The following is a 21,579-nucleotide window of genomic DNA, read 5'->3' on the forward strand; positions in this document are numbered from 1 at the left end:
CAGTTCAATGTACAGGTCCTGCTACTTAGATATTCTTTTAATGGTTGCCATGGTTTGTTTGGATTTTCATAATTCACTTTGGATTCAAAAATAATTGGCTATTATACATTAAACTGAACAAACTGCACAACCTGCGTTCAAAAATAGCTTGTTTCTCCCCTCTATCCGACAGTTCAAAAACCAGAACAAACCACCCTCAAAACATTTTACATAGAATTGCCTGGAAATTACAACATGGAAACAAGCAGTTTAGTGCAACCCGTCCATGTTGGTGTTTATCCTCCTTATAAGCAGTAGTCTTTATCCCATTTATACTGATTCCAGCTGGGATATCGGTTTATTAGTTTTATCTTAACTGCAGTTGGTTTTAAACTGACTGGATTTAAAGGGATTGCCACCAAGCTAAACCTAAACAAACATTTTGGTCACAGCTTCTTCCAAGAGGAATCGAGGGCCTGTGATTTGTGAGCCTTTTTCCAAGTGGGATCTGCTCCCATGAATTTTGTCCCGTCTTATGGTACAAGGAGAAAAGTAGCTGCAAGTTGAAGGGGCAGGTGCACACGTGCCCAACTGACAGGCCAAAATGTGTGTCAGAAAGTGAATTTGGATTCATTATTTGGAATATAATGTGGGAAAATGTGAAGTCATCCACTTTAGGAGGAGAAATAAAAAAGCAAAATATTATTTGAATGGAGAAATACTACAAAATGGCTGGAGGATAGTCAGGATTGGGAACTAAATATACCGGGTTATAAGGTCCACAGGAGAGATAGGGAAAATGGAAGAGGGGGAGGAGTATCCTTAATGATTAGAGATGAAATCACTTCAATGATAAAGGAGGATATAACGAGAGGTAAGCAGCCAACAGAGACCTTATGGGTTGAATTGAGAAATAGGAAAGGATCTAAGACTATAGTGGGAGTTGTATATAGGACCCCTGGCAGCAGCTCTGAAGTGCTAGATTGTATAAATGCAGAGATTAGACAAGTGTGTAACAAAGGCACAGTGGTCTTAATGGGGGACATTAACCTTCACATAGATTGGGAAAAGCAGATTAGCAACTGTCAGAATGGTAGTGAATTTCTTGAGTGTGTCCGGGATAGTTTTCTACAGCAGTATGTCCTAGAGGCAACAAGGGGTCAAGCCATACTAGATTTGGTAACGAGTAATGAACCAGATTTAGTTAACAGCTTAACCGTGCATGAACATCTATCCAATAGCGAGCATAACATGATCGAGTTCAATGTAATATTTGAAAGGGTAAAAAGTGAATCAGCTGCTAAGATTCTAGACTTGGGTAAGGCCGGCTTCAATGGGATGAGACAGAGACTGTCCACAGTAAACTGGGCAAATCTGTTAATGGGTGAAACGACTGATGATCAGTGGGAAATGTTTAAAGAAACATTTAACGTGATACAGAATCGGTTTATACCCCTGAGGGGCAAGAACTCTACTTGCCAAAAAAACAGCCATGGACAACGAAAGAGGTAAGGGACAGTATAAGACCTAAGGAAAGGACATACAAAAAGGCAAAAAATGGCACAGATCCTGGTGAATGGGAAAGATACAAAGATCAACAAAGGGTCACAAAACAGATAGTAAGAGCTAGAAAAAAAGTGTGAAAAGAAACTTGCAAGGGATATCAAAACCAATACGAAGAACTTTTATAGTTACATTAGGAAAAAGAGGGTGGTCAGGAGCAGTGTTGGCCCCTTAAATACTGAAAGTGGGGATATTGTCATTGACAATGGGGAAATGGCGGACATGTTGAACAATTACTTTGCATCAGTATTTACAGTAGAAAAAGAGGAAAGCATGCAGGAAATCCCAAGAAAACTAATAGTGAATCGGGGACAGGGACTCAATAAAATTAACATAAGTAAAGCAGCAGTAATGAAGAAAATAATAGCACTAAAGAGTGACAAATTCCCAGGACCAGATGGTTTCCATCCCAGGGTTTTAAAGGAAGTAGGTAAGCACATTGCAAATGCCCTAACTATAATCTTTCAAAGTTCTCTAGATTCAGGAACTGTCCCTCTAGATTGGAAAATTGCACATGTCACTCTGCTTTTTAAGAAAGGAGAGAGAGGGAAACCAGGGAATTATAGACCAGTTAGCCTAACATCTGTTGTGGGGAAAATGCTGGAGTCTATAATTAAGGATAGGGTGACTGAACACCTCGAGAATTTTCAGTTAATCAGAGAGAACCAGCATGGATTTGTGAAAGGTAGGTCGTGCCTGACAAACCTGATTGAATTTTTTGAAGAGGTGACTAAAGTAGTGGACAGGGGAATGTCAATGGATGTTATTTATATGGACTTCCAGAAGGCATTTGATAAGGTCCCACATAAGAGACTGTTAGCTAAGAATCGAGGGAAAAGTATGGACTTGGTTAGGAAGTTGGCTGAGTGAAAAGCGACAGAGAGTAGGGATAATGGGTAGGTACTCACATTGGCAGGATGTGACTAGTGGAGTCCCACAGGGATCTGTCTTGGGGCCTCAATTATTCACAATATTTATTAACGACTTAGATGAAGGCATAGAAAGTCTCATATCTAAGTTTGCCGATGACACAAAGATTGGGGGCATTGTAAGCAGTGTAGATAAAAACATAAAATTACAAAGCGATATTGATAGATTAGGTGAATAGGCAAAACTGTGGCAAATGGAATTCAATGTAGACAAATGTGAGGTCATCCACTTTGGATCAATAAAGGATAGAAGAGGGTACTTTCTAAATGGTAAAAAGTTAAAAACAGTGGATGTCCAAAGGGACTTAGGGGTTCAGGTACATAGATTATTGAAGTGTCATGAACAGGTGCAGAAAATAATCAATAAGGCTAATGGAATGCTGGCCTTTATATCTAGAGGACTGGAGTACAAAGGGGGCAGAAGTTATGCTGCAGCTATACAAAACCCTGGTTAGACCACACCTGGAGTACTGTGAGCAGTTCTGGGCACCGCATCTTCAGAAGGACATATTGGCCGTGGGAGGAAGTGCAGCGTAGGTTTACTAGAATGATACCCGGACTTCAAGGGTTAAGTTACGAGGAGAGGTTACACAAATTAGGGTTGTATTCTCTGGAGTTGAGAAGGTTAAGGGGTGATCTGATCGAAGTTTATAAGATATTAAGGGGAACGGATAGGGTGGATAGAGAGAAACTATTTCCGCTGGTTGGGGATTCTAGGAGTAGGGGGCACAGTCTAAAAATTAGAGCCAGACCTTTCAGGAGCGAGATTAGAAAACATTTCCACACACAAAGGGTGGTAGAAGTTTGGAACTCTCTTCCGCAAACAGCAATTGATACTAGCTCAATTGCTAAATTTAAATCTGAGATAGATAGCTTTTTGGCAACCAAAGGTATTAAGGGATATGGGCCAAAGGCAGGTATATGGAGTTAGATCACAGATCAGCCATGATCTTATCAAATGGCAGAGCAGGCACAAGGGGCTGAATGGCCTACTCCTGTTCCTATGTTCCTATGTAGATTCCTATGTGAAATGTTGCGGTACAGATGGATCTGGGTGTCCTCGTACATGAAACACAAAAAATCAACATACAGGTGCAGCAGGTAATCCAGAAGGCAAACGGAATATTGGCCTTTATTTCTAGGGGGATGGAGTATAAAAGCAGGGAAATCATGCTACAACTGTACAGGGTGCTGGTGACACCACACCTGGAGTACTGCGTACAGTTCTGGTGCCCTTATTTAAGGAAGGACATACTTGCATTGGAAGCAGTTCAGAGAAGGTTCACTAGGTTGATTCCGGGTATGGAAGGGTTGTCTTATGAGGAAAGATTGAACAGGTTGTGTCTATACTCATTGGAGTTTAGAAGAATGAGAGGAGATCTTATTGAAACATACAAGATTCTGAGGGGACTCGATAGGATAGATGCTGAGAGGATGTTACCCCTCATGGGGAATCTAAAACTAGGGGCATATTCTCAGAATAAGGGGTTGCCCGTTTAAGATGGAAATGAGGAGGAATTTCTTCTCCCAGAGGGTTCTGAATCTTTGGAATTCTTTACCCCAAAAAGCTGTGGAGGTTGAGTCATTGAATACATTCAAGGCTGAGCTGGACACATTTTTGATCAGCAAGAGAGTCAAAGGATATGGGGAAAAGGCAGGAAAGTGGAGTTGAGGTAAAAATCAGATCAGCCATGATCTCACTGAATGGTGCAGCAGGCTCGAGGGGCCGAATGGCCTACTCCTGCTCCTTTCTCTTATGGTCTTATGGTCTTATGTATCTAGGTTATCGGGTATCATGTATCTAGGTTGTGTAGCAATAATTTTATGTGTGAGACCCTTAGAAGGTATGAATGAGGCAAGGTTTTTTCAATAGTATATTACACCTAGACCACGTGCTTTGTTGAGATCTATGCATGAGATGCAATAACAGAGTTGTACGGTTGTGAGGACTTGCCGTGGGCAAGCAGTGAATGAAAAAAAGTTCACCATTTTTGTTACATAGAATCTTTATGGCCATCTACCTGATCTATGATAGCGCTGGGTAGTCTTACCATACCAGATTCTTTAAAGTGTCCCACCCTCTGCATATTCCCATATCCTGCAGATACTGTAGACAGCATTGTCACATCCTGCCAGGCTTGGTACACTGCCATCCTCTGGGGAGGAAGCCCTGGATGTGAGAAGAACCCTTCTCACATCTAACTCTTGCAGAAAATGAAGCAGCTTGGATATAAAGTTGGTTGATGGACAGGAAATAAGAATTTGGTGCAAGCTCGGACTGGAGAATGATTAGAAGTGGTGTACGTCAGGGAGCACCACTGGGTCCATTTTTGTTCTCAATACACATGTATGATTTGGACTTGGGTACATGGAGGTGATTCATAACTCGGAGCGAGTTTCCAGTGGGAGATTTCCCACCCACCAGAGGCAGCAGAAGGCCACAGCAATTTTAACCGCTGGGCCTCATTTAAATGCTGCTGGTCCACTTCCCGCCTGGACCATGTATCAATCCATCCCTGCTGCCACCTATTTGCCAATTCTGCTAAGCTACGTCCTCCTGAAGTTTTCTGCAGTCCTCCTCATTGTTTGCTAAAGCTCCTAATTTTGTGTCATGAGCATATTTCGAGATTGTGGGGTCAGTTTTAACCATACCCGCCTGGCAGAAACCAGGGCAGGCAGCTACCCCGCTCAGGACCCAATTAAAATGCCATCAGGATCCTACTAACTCAATAGGACCCTAATTGTCATATATTCATGAGGCTCCTGCCAGTTTTAGGCAGGCAACTCAATTGCCTACAGAACCCTGCAGTTTAATATTGGAGACAACAGAAAAGAGGCAAGTTCTAAGCGGTAAGTAACCTCCTAGTTTTTAACTGCCCACCCTTCTGCCGGGCAGGTAGGATTAAAATTGACATCACAATCTTGAAATTTCCACTGGGATTCCTCAATTTCCCACTGTAACTTTGGCAAAAACTCCAGAGAAACATAAATAGCCATTGACGCCTTGGGCCCGATTTTAGCACCCGCTACCGGGTGCGTTCTTGGCGGGGGGGCCCCGAAAATCCCGAAATCCAGTTGCGGGACCGGATCGCGCCTCGATCCCACCCACTTCCGGGTTCCGCGCTGACGTGCGGGGGTGCGTGCGCAGCCCCCGCTGGTGGGAATCCCGCAGGCAATTAAAGCCAGCGGGATGCCACTTGAGTGTATTTACTTTGCTTGTTCAGGCCATTAACTGACCTGATTAAGGGACTGTGTGTGATTTTGGATAAACATGGGACTGTTTCACACATTGGGGGAAACAGTCCCAGTTGAAATGGACGTGTTGCAGCCGTCAGCCTGTGGCAGCTGCAATGGTCCATTTGACAGGTGGGGGGCGGGGGAGACCCTCAGCCATTGCAGGAGGCCGCTCTGTCACTTGGGACAAAGTTTGGCCTCCACCACCCTCCTCCTGATGGTCGAAGTCACCAACCTGCACACTTACCCCAGGGTCCGGAGACATGTACCTACCTTGCGGACCCCCTCAGATGTACATCTTGCGGATGGGGGCCGCCGTAGCTGCAGTCATGACCTCCTCGGAGGGCGAACAGCATCACCAGCCTCACCAGCCTCGCCATCCACGCCGTCCACCTCTGACACGTGGAGCTCCACAACAGAGTGCTGTGACACATCCACCTGTACAGCAGGAGGGAGGGCTACCGCAGAGAGAGATGCGTCGCAGAGGGCACTACCCTCGCCACACGATCCACAGACCGAGGCTCAGCCTCCTGGACCTCTCTGAGCAGCAGTGCACACGGAGGCTCAGAGTCAGTCGACATGTAGCCGTGGACATCTGAAGCCTCTTTCATGCCGAGCTGCTCCTGGCTGGCCCGTGCACCATCTTCCTACCTGTCGCTGTCAAAGTCACCACTGCCCTCCCGAACTTCTGCTCCACAGCCTTCCAGGCTGCAACCGGGGACATCCCCGATGTCTCTCAGTCGCCTGCGCAGAAGAGCCCTGCAAATACACCTATACCCACTCTGCAGTGACACACTGGGTGGCATCAGTGGTGGGTCCTCATAGGGATACCCAGGAGCGGGCATTATTGCACAAACCGGACAGGATTCACGAAGACATGGCAGTAGTGGTGCCAATATAATGTGTGATGTGAGTTGTTCTTTAATTCAATAGAAGTAAGAACCATGACAAACCCTCAAACACCCTTGTGCATCCACTTCATGCTCACGACACGTTTGCCTCACGCTTCCTACTGCACATATGTGATGCATGCCCTGTGGCTGCAGCACAGGTGGTGGCAGGTTGAGTGAGGCTGGCCGTGAGAGAGATGCACGAGAGGGTGAGTATGGGATAGAGCCATGAGATTGTATGAGGATTGGGTTGCGTGGTAGTGGCGGGTTGAGTACTCGCGAGGTGAGTAGGTGCAGGTAAGATGAGGATGAGGTTTGATTGGGTGTGAGGAGTGATGTGACAGAGTAGTGTTGGCAGTGCAGGAGATGTGGGGTGGGGGCGGTGATGTGGCAGACGGAGTGTAGGGGAAAGACTATGTGTTCTCACTGTGGCTGACCTACTGAGGTCATTGGAGCGCCTCCTGCACTGTATGCAGGTGGGCGATATGTTGGTGGCGAAGGTGACCCCCTCTGCCACCTCGAGCCAGGCCTTCCTGGTGGCAGAGGCAGGCCGCTTCCTCCCGCCCGCTGTGGGGGGGGGGGAAGATCTCTGTCCTCCCCCTCCTCCTCACCCCATGTATTGATACCTGGGGTGAGGCATCATTAAACTGGGAGCAGCCTTCCCCCTGGGCTGCTCCATGCTGTAATTTTTGCTGTTTGTGGCAGCATCTGTCAGTGGAGGACTGCCCTTTAAATAGAGCGCCTCCAGCTGACAGATCTTATTGCGCATGTGCAGCCCGCCCAACGCGCAGATCAGCATCAGGGAACCCGGAGGAGCAGGTAAGTGGATCCAATTAATGTGTTGCCTGCTACGATCACGCGGGCAACCCACTAATTTCACCGGGCGCGTTTTCAATGCGCCCGCTGGCCTACCCGCCGACAACCCGCACCCCTGGTAAAATCGGGCCCCTAATCTCTGGAGTTTCCGCCGATCTTGGTGGGAAATCAGAAGAACACTCACGAAATTACTAGCGATAGTCAATAAGAGTAATGATGAATTGATACAAAATATTGGTTACACCACAGACAATGTAATATATCTAATTTTGGCCACCCTGTTATAGAAAGGATATTAAAGCCATAGATACCATACAGCAAGATGATGCCAAGGATGGGAAACAATAGTTAACATAAGAACATAAGAAATAGGAGCAGGAGTAGGCCGTATGGCCCCTCGAGCCTGCTCCACTATTCAATAAGATCATGGCTGATCTTCTACTTTAAATCCACTTTCCCACCATATCCTCATTGTCCTTGATTCCGTTAGTGTCCAAATATCCACTGATCTCAGTTTTGAATATAGTCAACGACGGAGCAGCCAGAGTCCTCTGGGGTGCAGAATTCCAACGATTCACAACCCTCGGAGTGAAGAAATTTTCCTCATCTCAGTGCTAAATGGCCGATCCCTTATCTTGAGACTATGACCTCTAGTTCTAAACTCTCCAGACAGGGGAAACAGCCTGTTTCCCTGTCAAGCCCTCGAAGAATTTTATACATTTCAATGAGATCAGCTCTCATTCTTCCAAACCCCAGAGAATATAGGCCCATTCTACTCAACCTCTCCTCATAGGATAGCCCTCTCATCCCAGGAGTTAATCTAGTGAACCTTTGTTGCACCCTCTCCAAGGCAAATATATCTTTTCATAGGTAAGCAGACCAAAATATACACAGCATTCCAGGTGTGGTCTCACTAGAGCCCTATATAATTGCAGCAAGACCTTCTTATTCTTATACTCCAACCTCCTTGCAATAAAGGCTAACATACCATTGGCCTTCCTAATTGCTTGCTGTGCCTGCATGATAACTTTTTGTGCTTCATGTACAAGGACACCCAAAGCCCTCCAGCTGCCAACATTTCTTAGTCTCTCACTTTTTAAAAAATATTCTGCTTTTCTATTCTTCCTACCAAATTGATTAATTTCACATTTCCCCACATTATACTCCATCTGCCACCTTCTCACCCACCCACTTAACCCGTCTATATCCCTTTGCAGACTCTATGTCCTCCTCATAGTTTATTTTCCCACCTAGCTTTGTATCATCAGCAAACTTGGATACATTACACTCGGTCCCCTCATCTAAGTCATTAATATAGATTGTAAACAGCTGAGGCCCAAGCACTGATCCTTGCGGCACCCCACTAGTTACAGCCTGCGAACCTGAAAATGACTTGTTTATTCCTACTCTGTTTTCTGTCTGTTAACCATTCCTCAATCTATACTAATAAATTACCCCCAATCCCATTTGCCCTTATCTTGTGTAACAACCTCTTGTGTGGCACTTTATTGAATGCCTTTTGAAAATCCAAATATATTACATCCACTGGTTCCCCCTTATCTACCCTGCTAGTTACATCCTCAAAAAACTCAAATAGATTTGTCAAACATCATTTCCCTTTCATAAAACCACGTTGACGTTGCCTAATCGTATTATGATTTTCTAGGTTCCCTGTTACTACGTCCTTAATAATAGATTCTAACATTTTCCCTAGTACTGATGTCAGGCTAACTGGCCTTTAGTTCCCTGTTTCCTCTCTCTCCCCCCTTTCTTGAATAGCGGGGTTACATTTGCTACCTTCCAATCCATGGGGACCGTTCTCGAATCTAGGGCATTTTGGAAGATCAAAACCAATGCATCCACTATCTCTGCAGCCACCTCTTTTAAAACCTTAGGATGTAGGCCATCAGGTCCAGGGGATTTGTTGACTTTTAGTCCCATTAATTTCTCCAGTACTTTTTATTTACTCAATTACTTTAAGTTCCTCATTCTCAAAATTTGAACTGACTTTATTCTGTATTCTTAAGCATCATATGTTTTTGATAGTATAAAGGCATATTATGTTACAAGAACAAAGCTGAATGTGCAGATCATTCAAATAATAAAGATTCTTAATACTGAAGCAGATCAGTAGTATACAAAATCATTAAAGCAACCTTTGTGTAATACTGAAACTGGGCTTCCAGTGTAGGTCGCATTTTTTTTTTTAAAAAGGACTCATGATTCATTTTTAAAGTTTTAGTAAATCCATAACCCCCCAAGGCATTTTCTGCTGGCAAGTACTCTGCCTTCCTAACCTGGTACGTGGTTGGATGAAGAGAAAGGTTTAAAAAAAGATGGGTCCTGACATCAGCCTTTGGCAGCCCGCTTACGACTGACCCGCTGCAACCTCCTCCGCATCGTGACCTCCTGCTGCCCTCTGCACTCCCAAATGTCCCCAGAGAACGGCCTTGTTGAAAAAAAATGGAAGCTCCAAAGTTCCAGGGATTGATTTTCAACTGGCCCCCCACCCCCCCACCCAGGTATAAAACTGGCATTGCGGATTGACTGCTCGTTATAGAAACCACCCAGGTATAAAACTGGCATTGCGGATTGACTGCTCGTTATAGAAACCACCCAGGTATAAAACTGGCATTGCGGATTGACTGCTCGTTATAGAAACTACCCAGGTATAAAACTGGCATTGAGGATTGACTGCTCGTTATAGAAACCACCCAGTTTCCATTTCTATGGATTTCAATGGAAATGAAATCAGGTGGTTTCTATACTGGGCCTGTTATCTGTAATGCCAGTTTTATGCCCGGGTGGCAAGGTGAAAATCACCACCCCCCCTCCACCCCACCTCGATCTCCCAACCAAAGTTCAATCTCCCATTTTTCCCATATTGCAAATAGCTGAGAGAAGACAGAAGAAAAGAAAGGGAAAAAAAGGTAAACTGAAAAAAAGGTAAACACAATGAGGGAGAGTGTAAAACTGCAGCAAGATAGGGTAGATTTTCACTCCAGGCGATGGTCCAATGTCATCAGTCTGAGGCCCGAACCATTTTGATGCTCAGGCCTCATTTAAATTTAATTGACGGGCAGACCACCTAATCAGAGGGTGGGCCTGGCACCCATTTAATGAGTGAATGCACCTCTTAAAGCAAGGTGTAATTTAACTCTGTGTAAATCTGTGCTTGTAAACAATTTTACAACACCAAGTTATAGTCCAATGATTTTATTTTTAATCCCACAAGCTTTCGGGGGCTTTCCCCTTCCTCAGGCGGTGTGGAAGGCCCCACACCGCCTGAGGAAGGGGAAAGCCCCCGAAAGCTTGTGGGATTAAAAATAAAATCGTTGGACTATAACTTGGTGTTGTAAAATTGTTTACAATTGTTAACCCCAGTCCACCACCGGCATCTCCACATCATGGCTACCATCAACACCACAAACTGCCGGCTCACAGTGGAAAGGATATCCAACTAAATCTGTGCTGTTAGTGGGAGGTTTTTTGGAGATCAGCAAGTCGCAGAGAAGAGCACCTCGAGCAGGTGGGAACATGCCGACAGCTTCTCTTTGTCTTGCACAGCAAGACAATGCACAGGCAGACATTGCCACAGGCCTGGAAGGAGGTAGCTGATAATGTCAACGCCTGCAGCATTGCCCCCAGGATATGGGTTCAGTGCCACAGCACTTCAGCGACCTTACCTGTACAGCAAGGCGGAGAATGATGTCAATTTTTCTGGATTACATTTGGCCACAGCACTTCAATTGATACCCAGCACTCTAAATACGTCCCTCCCCCGCTCAATATCCTTCTCCTCCAATTCACAAAGAAATTTCAGGTATTTATTTTTAAGTCAGGAATCTGTTGGCTTCTGATCATCTGTCATAAACAAAGAATTAGCTACGGACTGTTAACTGACATAAATTAAGTCTGACTGTCTTTGAACGTAAGTGTAGACAATGGGTGTGATTTCCATATGCCTGGGATAATCGGGTGAGACCCGTGCAGTTTTGATCATTGGCTCTCATTGTAATGTGGTTGGTGAGCTCCCAGTGAGAAATGTGCTCGTAGTAAGCAGCTCACCAATTAGGAGGCGAGAAAGTGGACAGTGCAACCACTTCTTAAAGGCCTGCAGCAGCAGCATCTTAAAAGGGAGGTGCTTTTCTCCCATACGGAACAGAGACAAGCAAGACAATGGAGCAAAAGGCAACGTGAGTTCCAGCAGGGCCAGGGGGCTTTCCAATGCAGTGGTGGAGATGCTAATAGAGCAAGTCCCCATCATAAAGGAGGCCTTCTTCCCCATTGATAATCAACAAGTACAAAGGCAAACTAGTGAATGGGCATGGAGAAAAATGGCACAAAATGTCAATGGCATTAGTATTGTCCCCCAAGACCTGGCTGCATTGCAGAATACAATTAATCTAATGATCTCACCAGGACTACCAAGGTAAGACTCGGCTTCACATCTCTCGTACTCTGCACAGCCCTGCAGGACGCTGCCTTTACCTCAGTACTATCAGTCCTCCCATTTCCACATTGCTACGGCTCTCTATAAGTAAGCAGGGATGACTTTACTGCACCTCCTTTCTGCTTGCACTTAGACCTTCCAAACATGCTAATGCCTTCACATCTACTTTTCCCTCTTGGCCTCACTCCTTCTTCTTGACATCATGAATACTTTGGTAAGCTGCCTCAGAGATGCAGCCAGCAGTGGCACCCTGCCAGCTGCAAGCTGCCATGACAGGAAGGACACCTTAGTCCAATGTCCCTTTTGTAGAGCATGAGCAGCCAACCATCTCCTGCGATACAGGCCCACAGGTTGCACCTATGAGAAGCACTAAGATAGGTGAAAGAAAGGCACGTGTTGGCACCCTACAGGAAGCATGGTGTCAGGAAACAGTTGGTTGGCTTGTGTCTATTTTGGACTTTACTGTATTAAAATAGAATGTGCATTGACATTGTGCTTTGGTATTCAAGGAGTTTAGAGTCATACAGGAAAGGGTGTACTTATTTGGTGCTGACTTATTCAATCAGGTGATGATTATTAGCATGAGCATGCAGGTGGCAAAGAGGATTGATGTGTGGTAATGTTCTAGGATGGTTACTGGATTGAGTGAATGTTCCTTTATTTAAAAGTGGAGGAGAAAGTGGTAGGGCTTGGGTATCAAAGTTAGACTGTTTTCCAAAGAAGAGAAGACTTCAGTGATAAGATGAACTCTGATGCCTTTTGCAACAGTCACTGGGGAGTCCTCAGAATGGAGGTCATCATGATGCTCTCCTCCATGTAGTTCTTCCTCCAACGAAGGTAGGACCACTCGCCAGCTCTTTTTTTATGATGAAGTTGTAAAGGACACAGTGGGCTACAGTTATGTGTAACACATGATCTGGAGCATACTGCAGAGCCCCTCCCGATCTGTCTAGTCAGTGATAGCATCCCTTTAAGACCTTGATGGTCTGCTTTAGGACCATTGTTGTAGAAACATGTACCTCATTGTAGTGTTCCATTGCTGCTGTCTGGGCCATTCTTAGTCATAGCGGGTGGACTATCTGTTGACCTGATTTCGTTCCATGAAGATGTCAAGGAGAGCCAAATTTTGAAGGGTGAATGCATCGTGACAACTTCCAATATATCTGGCATTGATGTGTAGGACCCTTTGATGTTGTCATATACAATGTATACATTGAGAGAGTAGAAGCCTTTTCTGTTGAGGGAGTGTTCTATGGGAGCCTGCCATCGATTGCACTCTGGAACTTGGGAAAGCCGGGAAAGCCAGCAAAGCTATAAAATTGTACGGCCCTATCTCGCTCCTTCCTTGCTGTGATGCTCCTGTAAAGTGCATCAGTCACCTGATGTTGCTGTACTGCAGTTCGGCTGATTACAGAGATTCATAGCGGCTGCATGAAATGACCCTTCATAGCCAGAGAGAGAGCAGTGCAGGCAGAGGACCGTGACTGCAAGTCTTCATGCAGTAGGCGGCAGTTCTGCCCTATTGCCTCTTTGGTGAAGTACACTCTGCTTATACCCATCTCCTCACCTGTTTTCTGTATATTCTATGGGTGTGTAGGAGGGGTGGAGGAATATCTGGTGAGGTGCATCCGAAATCCTGGGGTCAAGCATTTAGCATTTAGTTGTTGGACACTTTCAGTGATGTTTGTCCAGCTGGGGCACCCACTAGGTGGTGGGGAGCAAAAATAGTGGCCAGCTGCTTGGGTACAGAGGTGGCAGGTCTAGCTGAAGATTAAAGCGGTGAAAAAAACAGGTACCTTTCTAGGAAAGTTGCTTTCCTTACAGGGAAACTGGTCTTTGCTCCTTTGGTGGGCCCAATTTACATCATTGGAAAGCACTGTACGCCTACCCATTGAAAGTATAGGGGCAGTATAATAGGGGCACCAGAGGTGACATCAAACCACCAGCTCCACCTTCATTTCTCATGTCAGGCTGCAAGGAGCCAAATGCAAGAACAACCCGTCCAATTCCAAAAGAAACCCCAGCATATCACAGATCAGGGTGGAAAAGCAGCTGAACCCAGTTGTACAGAAACTTGGTCAGACCCCACCTGGAGTACTGCATTCAGTTTTGGGCACCGAACCTCAGGAAAATTATACTGGCCTTGGAGGGGGTATAGCACAGATTTACCAGAATGATACCAGAGCCTAAAGGGTTAAGTTATGAGACTAGATTGCATAAACTTAGTTTATAATCCCTTGAATTTAAAAGGAAGAGGGGTGATCTAATTGAGGTGTTTAAAATGATAAAGGAATTCGATAGGGTAGATACAGAGAAACTATTTTCTCTGGTGGGGGGGATCCTGAACAAGAAGGCATAATCTTAAAATCAGAGCTTGGCCATTCAGGGGTGAAATCAGGAAGCATTTTTTCATACAAAGGGTAGTGGAAATCTGGAACTCTCTCTCCTAAAAAGGCTATGGGTGCTGGGTCAATTAAAATTTCTAAGTCTGAAAGCGATAGATTTTTCTTATGCAAGGGTATCAAGGGATATGAACCAAGGGCAGGTAAATGGAGTTGAGATACAGATCAGAACATAAGGACATAAGAAATAACCTTGAATATATTCAATGACTCAGCATCAACAGCCCTCTGGGGTGGAGAATTCCAAAGATTCACAACCCTCTGAGTGAAGAAATTCTTCCCCGTCTCAGTCTTAAATGGCCGAACCCTTATCCTGAAATTACATCTCCTAGTTCTAGACTCTCCAGCCAAGGAGCTCTCTCAGCATCTACCCTGTCAAGCCCCCTCAGAATCTTATATGTTTCAATGAGATCACCTCTCAGTCTTCTAAACTCCAGAGAATATAGGCCCATTTTACTCAATCTCTCCTCATAGGACAACCCTCTCATCCCAGGAATCAATCTAGTGAACCTTCGTTGCACCACCTCTAAGGCAAGTATATCCTTCCTTAGATAAGGAGACCTTTGCATCTGTCTTTACCAAGGAAGAAGATGCTGCCAGAATTTCAGTAAAGGAAGATATAGTTGAGATACTGGATGGGCTAAAAATTGATAAAAAAGAGGTACCAGAAAAGCTAGCTGTACTTAAAGTAGATAAGTCACCCGGTCCGGATGGGATGCATCCTAGGTTGCTGAGGGAAGTAAGGGTGGAAATTGCAGAGATACTGGCCATAATCTTTCAAACATCCGTAGATACGGGGGTGGTGCCAGAGGACTGGAGAATTGCAAATGTTACACCTTTGTTCAAAAAAGGGTGTAAGGATAAACACACTAACTATAGGCCAGTCAGTTTAACCTCAGTGGTGGGGAAACTTTTAGAAACGATAATCCGAGACAGAATTAACAGTCACTAGGACGAGTGTGGATTGATTAGGGAAAGCCAGGATGGATTTGTTAAAGGCAAATCGTGTTTAACTAACCTGATAGAGTATTTTTAATGAGGTAACAGAGAGGGTAGTTGAGGGCAATGCAGTTGATGCGGTGTATATATGGACTTTCAAAAGGCATTTGATAAAGTACCGCACGGTAGGCTTATCTCCAAGATTGCGGCCCATGGAATAAAGGGGGCAGTAGCAACATGGATACACAATTGGCTAAGTGACAGGAAACAGAGAGTAGTGGTGAACGGTTGTTTCTCGGACTGAAGGGAGGTGTACAATAGCGTTCCCCAGGGGTCAGTGCTGGGACCACTCCTTTTCTTCATATATATTAATGACTTGGACTTGGGTATACACGGCACAATTTCAAAATTTGCAGATGACACAAAACTTGGAAGGGTAGTTAACGGTGAGGAGGATAGTGATAGACTTCAAGAGGATATAAACAGGCTGGTGGCATGGGCGGACACGTGGCAGATGAAATTTAACACAGAAAAATGCGAAGTGATACATTTCAGTAGGAAGAACGAGGAGAGGCAATATTAACTAGAGGGCACAACTCTAAAAGGGGTACAGGAACAGAGAGATCTGGGGGTATATGTGCACAAATCGTTGAAGGTGGCAGGGCAGATTGAGAAAGCAGTTAAAAAAGCATACAGGATCCTGGGCTTTATAAATAGAGGCATAGAGTACAAAAGCATGGAAGTCATGATGGACGTTTATAAAATACTGGTTCGGCCACAGCTGGAGTAGTGTGTCCAGTTCTGGACACTGCACTTTAGGAAAGATGTGAAGGCCTGAGAGAGGGTGCAGAGGAGATTTACTAGAATGATTCCAGGGATGAGGGTCTTTAGTTACGTGGATAGACTGGAGAAGCTGGGGTTGTTCTCCTTGGAACAGAGATGGTTGCGAGGATATTAGATAGAGGTATTCAAAATCATGAAGGGTCTAGACAGAGGAGATAGAGAGAGACTGTTCCCATTGGTGGAAGCGTCAAGAACCAGGGGACATAGATTTAAGGTGATTGGCAAAAGAGCCAAAGGTGACATGAGGAATAACCATTTTTTACACAGCGAGTGGTGAGGATCTGGAATGCCCTGCCTGAGGGGGTTGTGGAGGCAGATTCAACCATGGCCTTCAAAAGGGAACTGGATAAGTACTTGAAAGGAAAAAAATTGCAGGGCTATGGGGACTAGCTGGATTGCTCCTGCATAGAGCTGGCGCAGACTCGATGGGCCAAATGGCCTCCTTCCGTGCAGTAACCTTTCTATGATTCTATGAAACTGCATACAGTACTCCAGGTGTTGTCTCACCAAAGCCCTGCACAATTGTAGCAAGACTTCCTTACTCTTGCATTCCAACCCCCTTGCAATAAAGGCCAACATGCCATTTGCTTTCCTCATTGCTTGCTGTACCAGCCATGATCTAACTGAATGGCAGAACAGGCTTGAGTAGCCGAATGGCCTACTCCTGTTCCTTCGTTTCTATGTCCTATGTGACCAGGCCCTGTGTTTTTCATTTTCTTTGAACCCTTTCGTTTATTAGTTATAAAAATAATGGAAATGGGGAAAAAAGGCTGTTTGATTGGGTGGGACAGTTGGAGGCGGGAGGTCATACGATGAACCCTCTAGGAATACGTCCAATTAGAGTTGGCATCCCTATCCCGCACCCACCAGCAGGAAAGTCGGCAACTTGCCCCTTGACTCTTCCAGCACATTTAAATGAGGGCGGGAAACATTCCCTGGGAAACCAGGCAATTTCCCAGCCTCTTGCCTTAACTACCACTGACCCCAGGGACCAACAGGAGAGGGTTGGCAGTAAACTCTGGAACAATGACACTCATTCCACTATTGCAAGTGTTAGAGGGAGACAGCCTAATAGTGGGCACCTCTCCCTCTCCCTCTCTTCAGGACTCTTACTGGACGGCACTGAGCTCAGTGAGAGCCTCCCTTTTAAAATTAAAAGAAATCTACAGGGCTCTTCTGCCCCCTTTAATCCAATTTCCTCCTCCTTTCACTAATTTTCCAGGCCAGCTGGAAAACAGATTAGGGTCATAATGGGGTTCGGGCGGCAAGTGGAACTCCTGCCCCGACCTATCTCCAGTGGAAAAGCCACCCCAGAGGAAAGTTCAGCCATTGAGTCTTTGCTGGGATAAGGCTTTGTGAACACCAATTGCCCTCTAATAGCTCACTGAGGTGGCCATTCTTTATGTGATCAACAGAGCCAGTATTGAGCCTTTCAAAACAGTTTTTAAAATCAAAACTGCTGTTAATATTTTCCAGTTACAGTAAATACCCTATAATCCAGTTTGTTAGAATATGATAGGTCGATGAAAGCACAGCAGAATCACATATGGTTCAAAATAGTTGTATTTATATTTTCTCTCAATTTGTCAAAACAATTATTGGTCAATAATTGCATATCTTTAATTTTAATATCACTCTTATTTAAGACATTGGTATCATTAAACAGCTTTATTTTGCAGTAACACCCACTTATTTCAAAATGTAGATATTGTGAAGCCCCTACTAATCACTGGATAAAACAATCTACAACATCTTCCTAATAAAACTTCAAACACAGTTAGGAATATAGAACATAATGGGCTGTATTTTCCTTATTGGGCTGGAGTAACAGCAAGACAAGATTTCCACCCACCCCATCTCATTTTCCTGGGTCGAAGGTCATGAAACGTGTACAGTGGGCTTCCAGCCAGATTACTGCCACCGAGGGTGCCCACCGGGGCCAAAGAGGGGAATGAGGTGACGCTGCAGCAGGGATGCCATTGCAGCACCAGAGGAGATACATTAAGAGGGTTGAAAAGCCCCAAGGAAGAAAGGAGCTGCAGTCTTTGTAGGCCTTGGCAGAGATCAAGGTCTACAAAGATAAATACTAGGAGCTAAATTGGAGGGGCAGTAGGCCTCTACTAGACCCTCTGCTTCCATTTGTGGACATCAGGACCATTATCGCCAATATCCCAGTCTACCACCTTCCACCAGGCGGTCTCAGGGAGTGATGGTAAGAGGGGCAGAAGAGAGGGAAATGGAGAGAATTTTAGCTATGAGGGAAGATTGGATAGGCTGTGGTTGTTTTCTTTGGAACAGAGAAGGCTGAGGGGAGATTTAATTGAGGTGTATAAAATTATGAGGGGCCTAGATAGACTGGATAGGAAGGACCTATTTCCCTTAGCAGAGAGGTCAATAACCAGTAATTGGTGGAAGGTTTAGAGGGGAGCTGCGGAGAATTCTTTTCACGCAGAGGGTGGTGGGGGTCTGGAACTCACTGCCTGAAAGGGTGGTTGAGGCAGAAACCCTTATTGCAATTAAAAAGTGCTTGGATATGCACATGAAGTGCCGTAACCTACAAGGCTACAGACCAAGAGTTGGAAAGTGGGATTGGGCTGGATAGCTCTTTTTTGGTCAGCACAGACATGATGGGCGAAATGGCCTCCTTCTGTACCGTAAATTTCTATGATTCTATGACTAGAAGAGCAGGCCTGATAATTCCCTCCCCTGTTGGCCTCAATGCCCCATTTTTCTAACATCTCTGCTACTAACCCTTCTAGTTTGGGGTGGGAGAGCGGAGGAAAATCCAGCTCAGTGTTTCCAAGAATAACTGGCAATAATGATACATAGCAAATGTAATCCCACTATTCAAGAAAGGAGGGAGAGAGAAAACAGGGAACTGGTACACAAGATTAGGGCTCATGGGATTTAGGGTAATATATCAGCCTGGATTGAGGATTGGTCAATGAGCAGAAAACAGAGTAGGAATAAATGGGTCATTTTTGGGGTTGGCAGGTTGTAACTAGTGGGGTGACGCAAGGATTAGTGCTTGGGCCTCAGCTGATTACAACATATATCAATGACTTAGGTGAAGGGACCGAGTGTAATCTATCCAAGTTTGCTGACGATACAAAGCTAGGGGAAGAATAAGCTGTGAGGAGGATGCAAAGAGGCTGCAAAGGGATATAGACGGGTTAAGTGAGTGGGCAAGAAGGTGGCAGATGGAATATAATGTGGGGAAATGTGGAATTATCCACTTTGGTAGGAAGAATAGAAAAACAGCATATTTTTTAAAAGGTGAGAGACTAAGAAATGTTGATAGTCAGATGGATTTGAGTGTCCTTGTACACGAATCACAGAAAGTTAACATGCAGGTACACAGGCAATTAGGAAGGCAAATGGTAAGTTAGCCTTTATTGCAAAGGGGTTGGAGTATAGGAGTAAGGAGGTCTTGCTGCAATTATATAGGGCTCTGGTGAGACCACACAGAGTACTGTGTACAGTTTTGGTCTCCTTATCTAAGGAAGGATATACTTGCCTTAGAGAGGGTTCAATGAAGGCTCACTAGATTGATTCCTGGGATGAGAGGGTTGTCCTATGAGGAGAGATCGAGTAGAATGGGCCTATGTTCTCTGGAGTTTAGAAGAATGAGAAGTGATCTCATTGAAACATATAATATTCTGAGGGGGCTTGAAAGGGTAGATGCTGAGAGGTTGTTTCCCCTGGCTGGCGAGTCTAGAAATGGGGTCATAATCTCAAGATAAGGGGTCAGCCAATTAGAACTGAGATGAGGAAAAACTTCTTCACTCAGAGGATTGTGAATCTTTGAAATTCTCTACTGCAGAGGACTGTGGATGCTCAGTTGTTGAGTATATTCAAGACTGAGATCGGTAGATATTTGGACACTAAGGGAATCAAGGGATATGAGGATATGGTGGGAGAGTGGAGTTGAAGTAGAAGATCAGCCATGATCTTATTGAATGGCGGAGCAGGCTCGAGGGGCCATATGGCCTACTCCTGCTCCTATTTCTTATATTTTTATATCAACAACAGAAACAGCAGTTTACCCTCCATCTCTGACTTTCCACTCTCCCTCTAGAATCTTCTACATTTTCTCTTATATATTCAACTTCCTCCTCCTTTTCCCAGGGATGGAAGGAACCACGACTGCATAGTCCATCAGGATTGTTACAGTATATATGCCAATACATTACCAATATTCATCAGTATGGGAACAGCACATCAATTAGACAGAAAAAAATGTGTGCACACCTGAATAATAGTAAATGTAATCTTTTAGTGAATATAGCTAATTCAGGCAGTAATCCATTTTGTTAAATACATACATGCATTTTGGCAGGTTGTGTCCTGATCACAAACAGGCCCCAAGATGAAAAGTAAAGTAACGTGCATTGTCTTACCTGTGATTATTAAGTAAAATCCTGCTATTATATCAGCTTCCCAGGACAGTTTTGAAGTGAACGGATCTTCATGGAGAAGATAGGGAGGCAGGTAACCAGAGTGAGGAACTGTGGCGTTATCACTGGATGTCATTCTTATACAATACGTTACCTTAAACAAAAACATAAAACTGTTAATAATTTTTTTCTTCATAGAATCATAGAACTATAGAATGGTTACAGCACGGAAGGAGGCCATTCAGCCCATCGAGCCCGCTCTTTGTAATAGCAATCCAGTTAGTCCCATTCCCCTGCTCTTTCTCCGTAGCCCTGCAATTTTTTTCCCTTCAAGTACTTATCGAATTCCTTTTTGAAAGCCACAATTATATCTGCTTCCACCACCCTTTCAAGCAGTGCATTCCAGATCATAACTACTCGCTGCGTAAAAAAGACTTTCCTCCTGTCGCCTTTGGTTCTTTTGCCAATCATCTTAAATCTGTGCCCTTTGGTTCTCGGACCTTCCGCCAATGCATACAGTTCATCTTTATTTATTTTAGCTAAACCCTTCATGATTTTGAACACTTCTATCAAATCTCCTCTCAACCTTCTCTGCTCTAAGGAGAACAACCCCAGCTTCTCCAGTCTACTCAAAACCAAATTTATAATCTGCAACAATAATCTTTTCAGCTACACTCAGTTTGAACCATATCCTAACTCGCTCCAATGACCGTTCACCCATCACCCCTGTGCTCGCTGACCTACATTGGTTCCCAGTCTGGTAACACCGTGAAATTGAAATTCTCATGTTTGTGTTGAAATCCCTCGATGGCCTTGCCCCTCCCTATCTCTGCAACCTCCTCCAGCCCTCTGTGCTCCTCCAATTCTGGCCAATTGCACATCCATGATTTCCATCGCTCCAACATGCCTTCAGCCACCTAGGCCCTAAGTTCTGAAATCCCCTCCCTAAACCTCTCTACCTCTCTACCTCTCTCTGCCTTTAAGACACTCCTTAAAACCTACCTCTTTGACTCCTGTCCCAATATCCCTTTACATGGCTCGGTGTCAAATTTTTGTTTGATAATGCTCCTGTGAAGTGCCTTGGGACGTTAAAGGTGCTATATAAATGCAAATGATTATTGTTGTTGTGTTGAA

The 21,579-nt window shown here is 44.7% G+C and overlaps 1 protein-coding gene across 1 annotated transcript in view; it reads right to left on the reverse strand.

Moving 5' to 3' along the window:
* opn5 (opsin 5) overlaps positions 1-20,593 on the reverse strand; it is an 87,021-nt gene extending 66,428 nt beyond the window's left edge. The window contains exon 1 of the mRNA XM_067983788.1: positions 20,449-20,593. Within this exon, the coding sequence (XP_067839889.1) occupies positions 20,449-20,581 (133 nt within the window). The 5' untranslated portion in view covers positions 20,582-20,593. The remainder of the gene's footprint in view (positions 1-20,448) is intronic.
* Between the last annotated feature and the right edge of the window lie 986 nt (positions 20,594-21,579).

The sequence above is a fragment of the Heptranchias perlo genome, chromosome 5, assembly GCF_035084215.1.
Source record: "Heptranchias perlo isolate sHepPer1 chromosome 5, sHepPer1.hap1, whole genome shotgun sequence".
Classification (NCBI taxonomy): Eukaryota; Metazoa; Chordata; class Chondrichthyes; order Hexanchiformes; family Hexanchidae; genus Heptranchias; species Heptranchias perlo.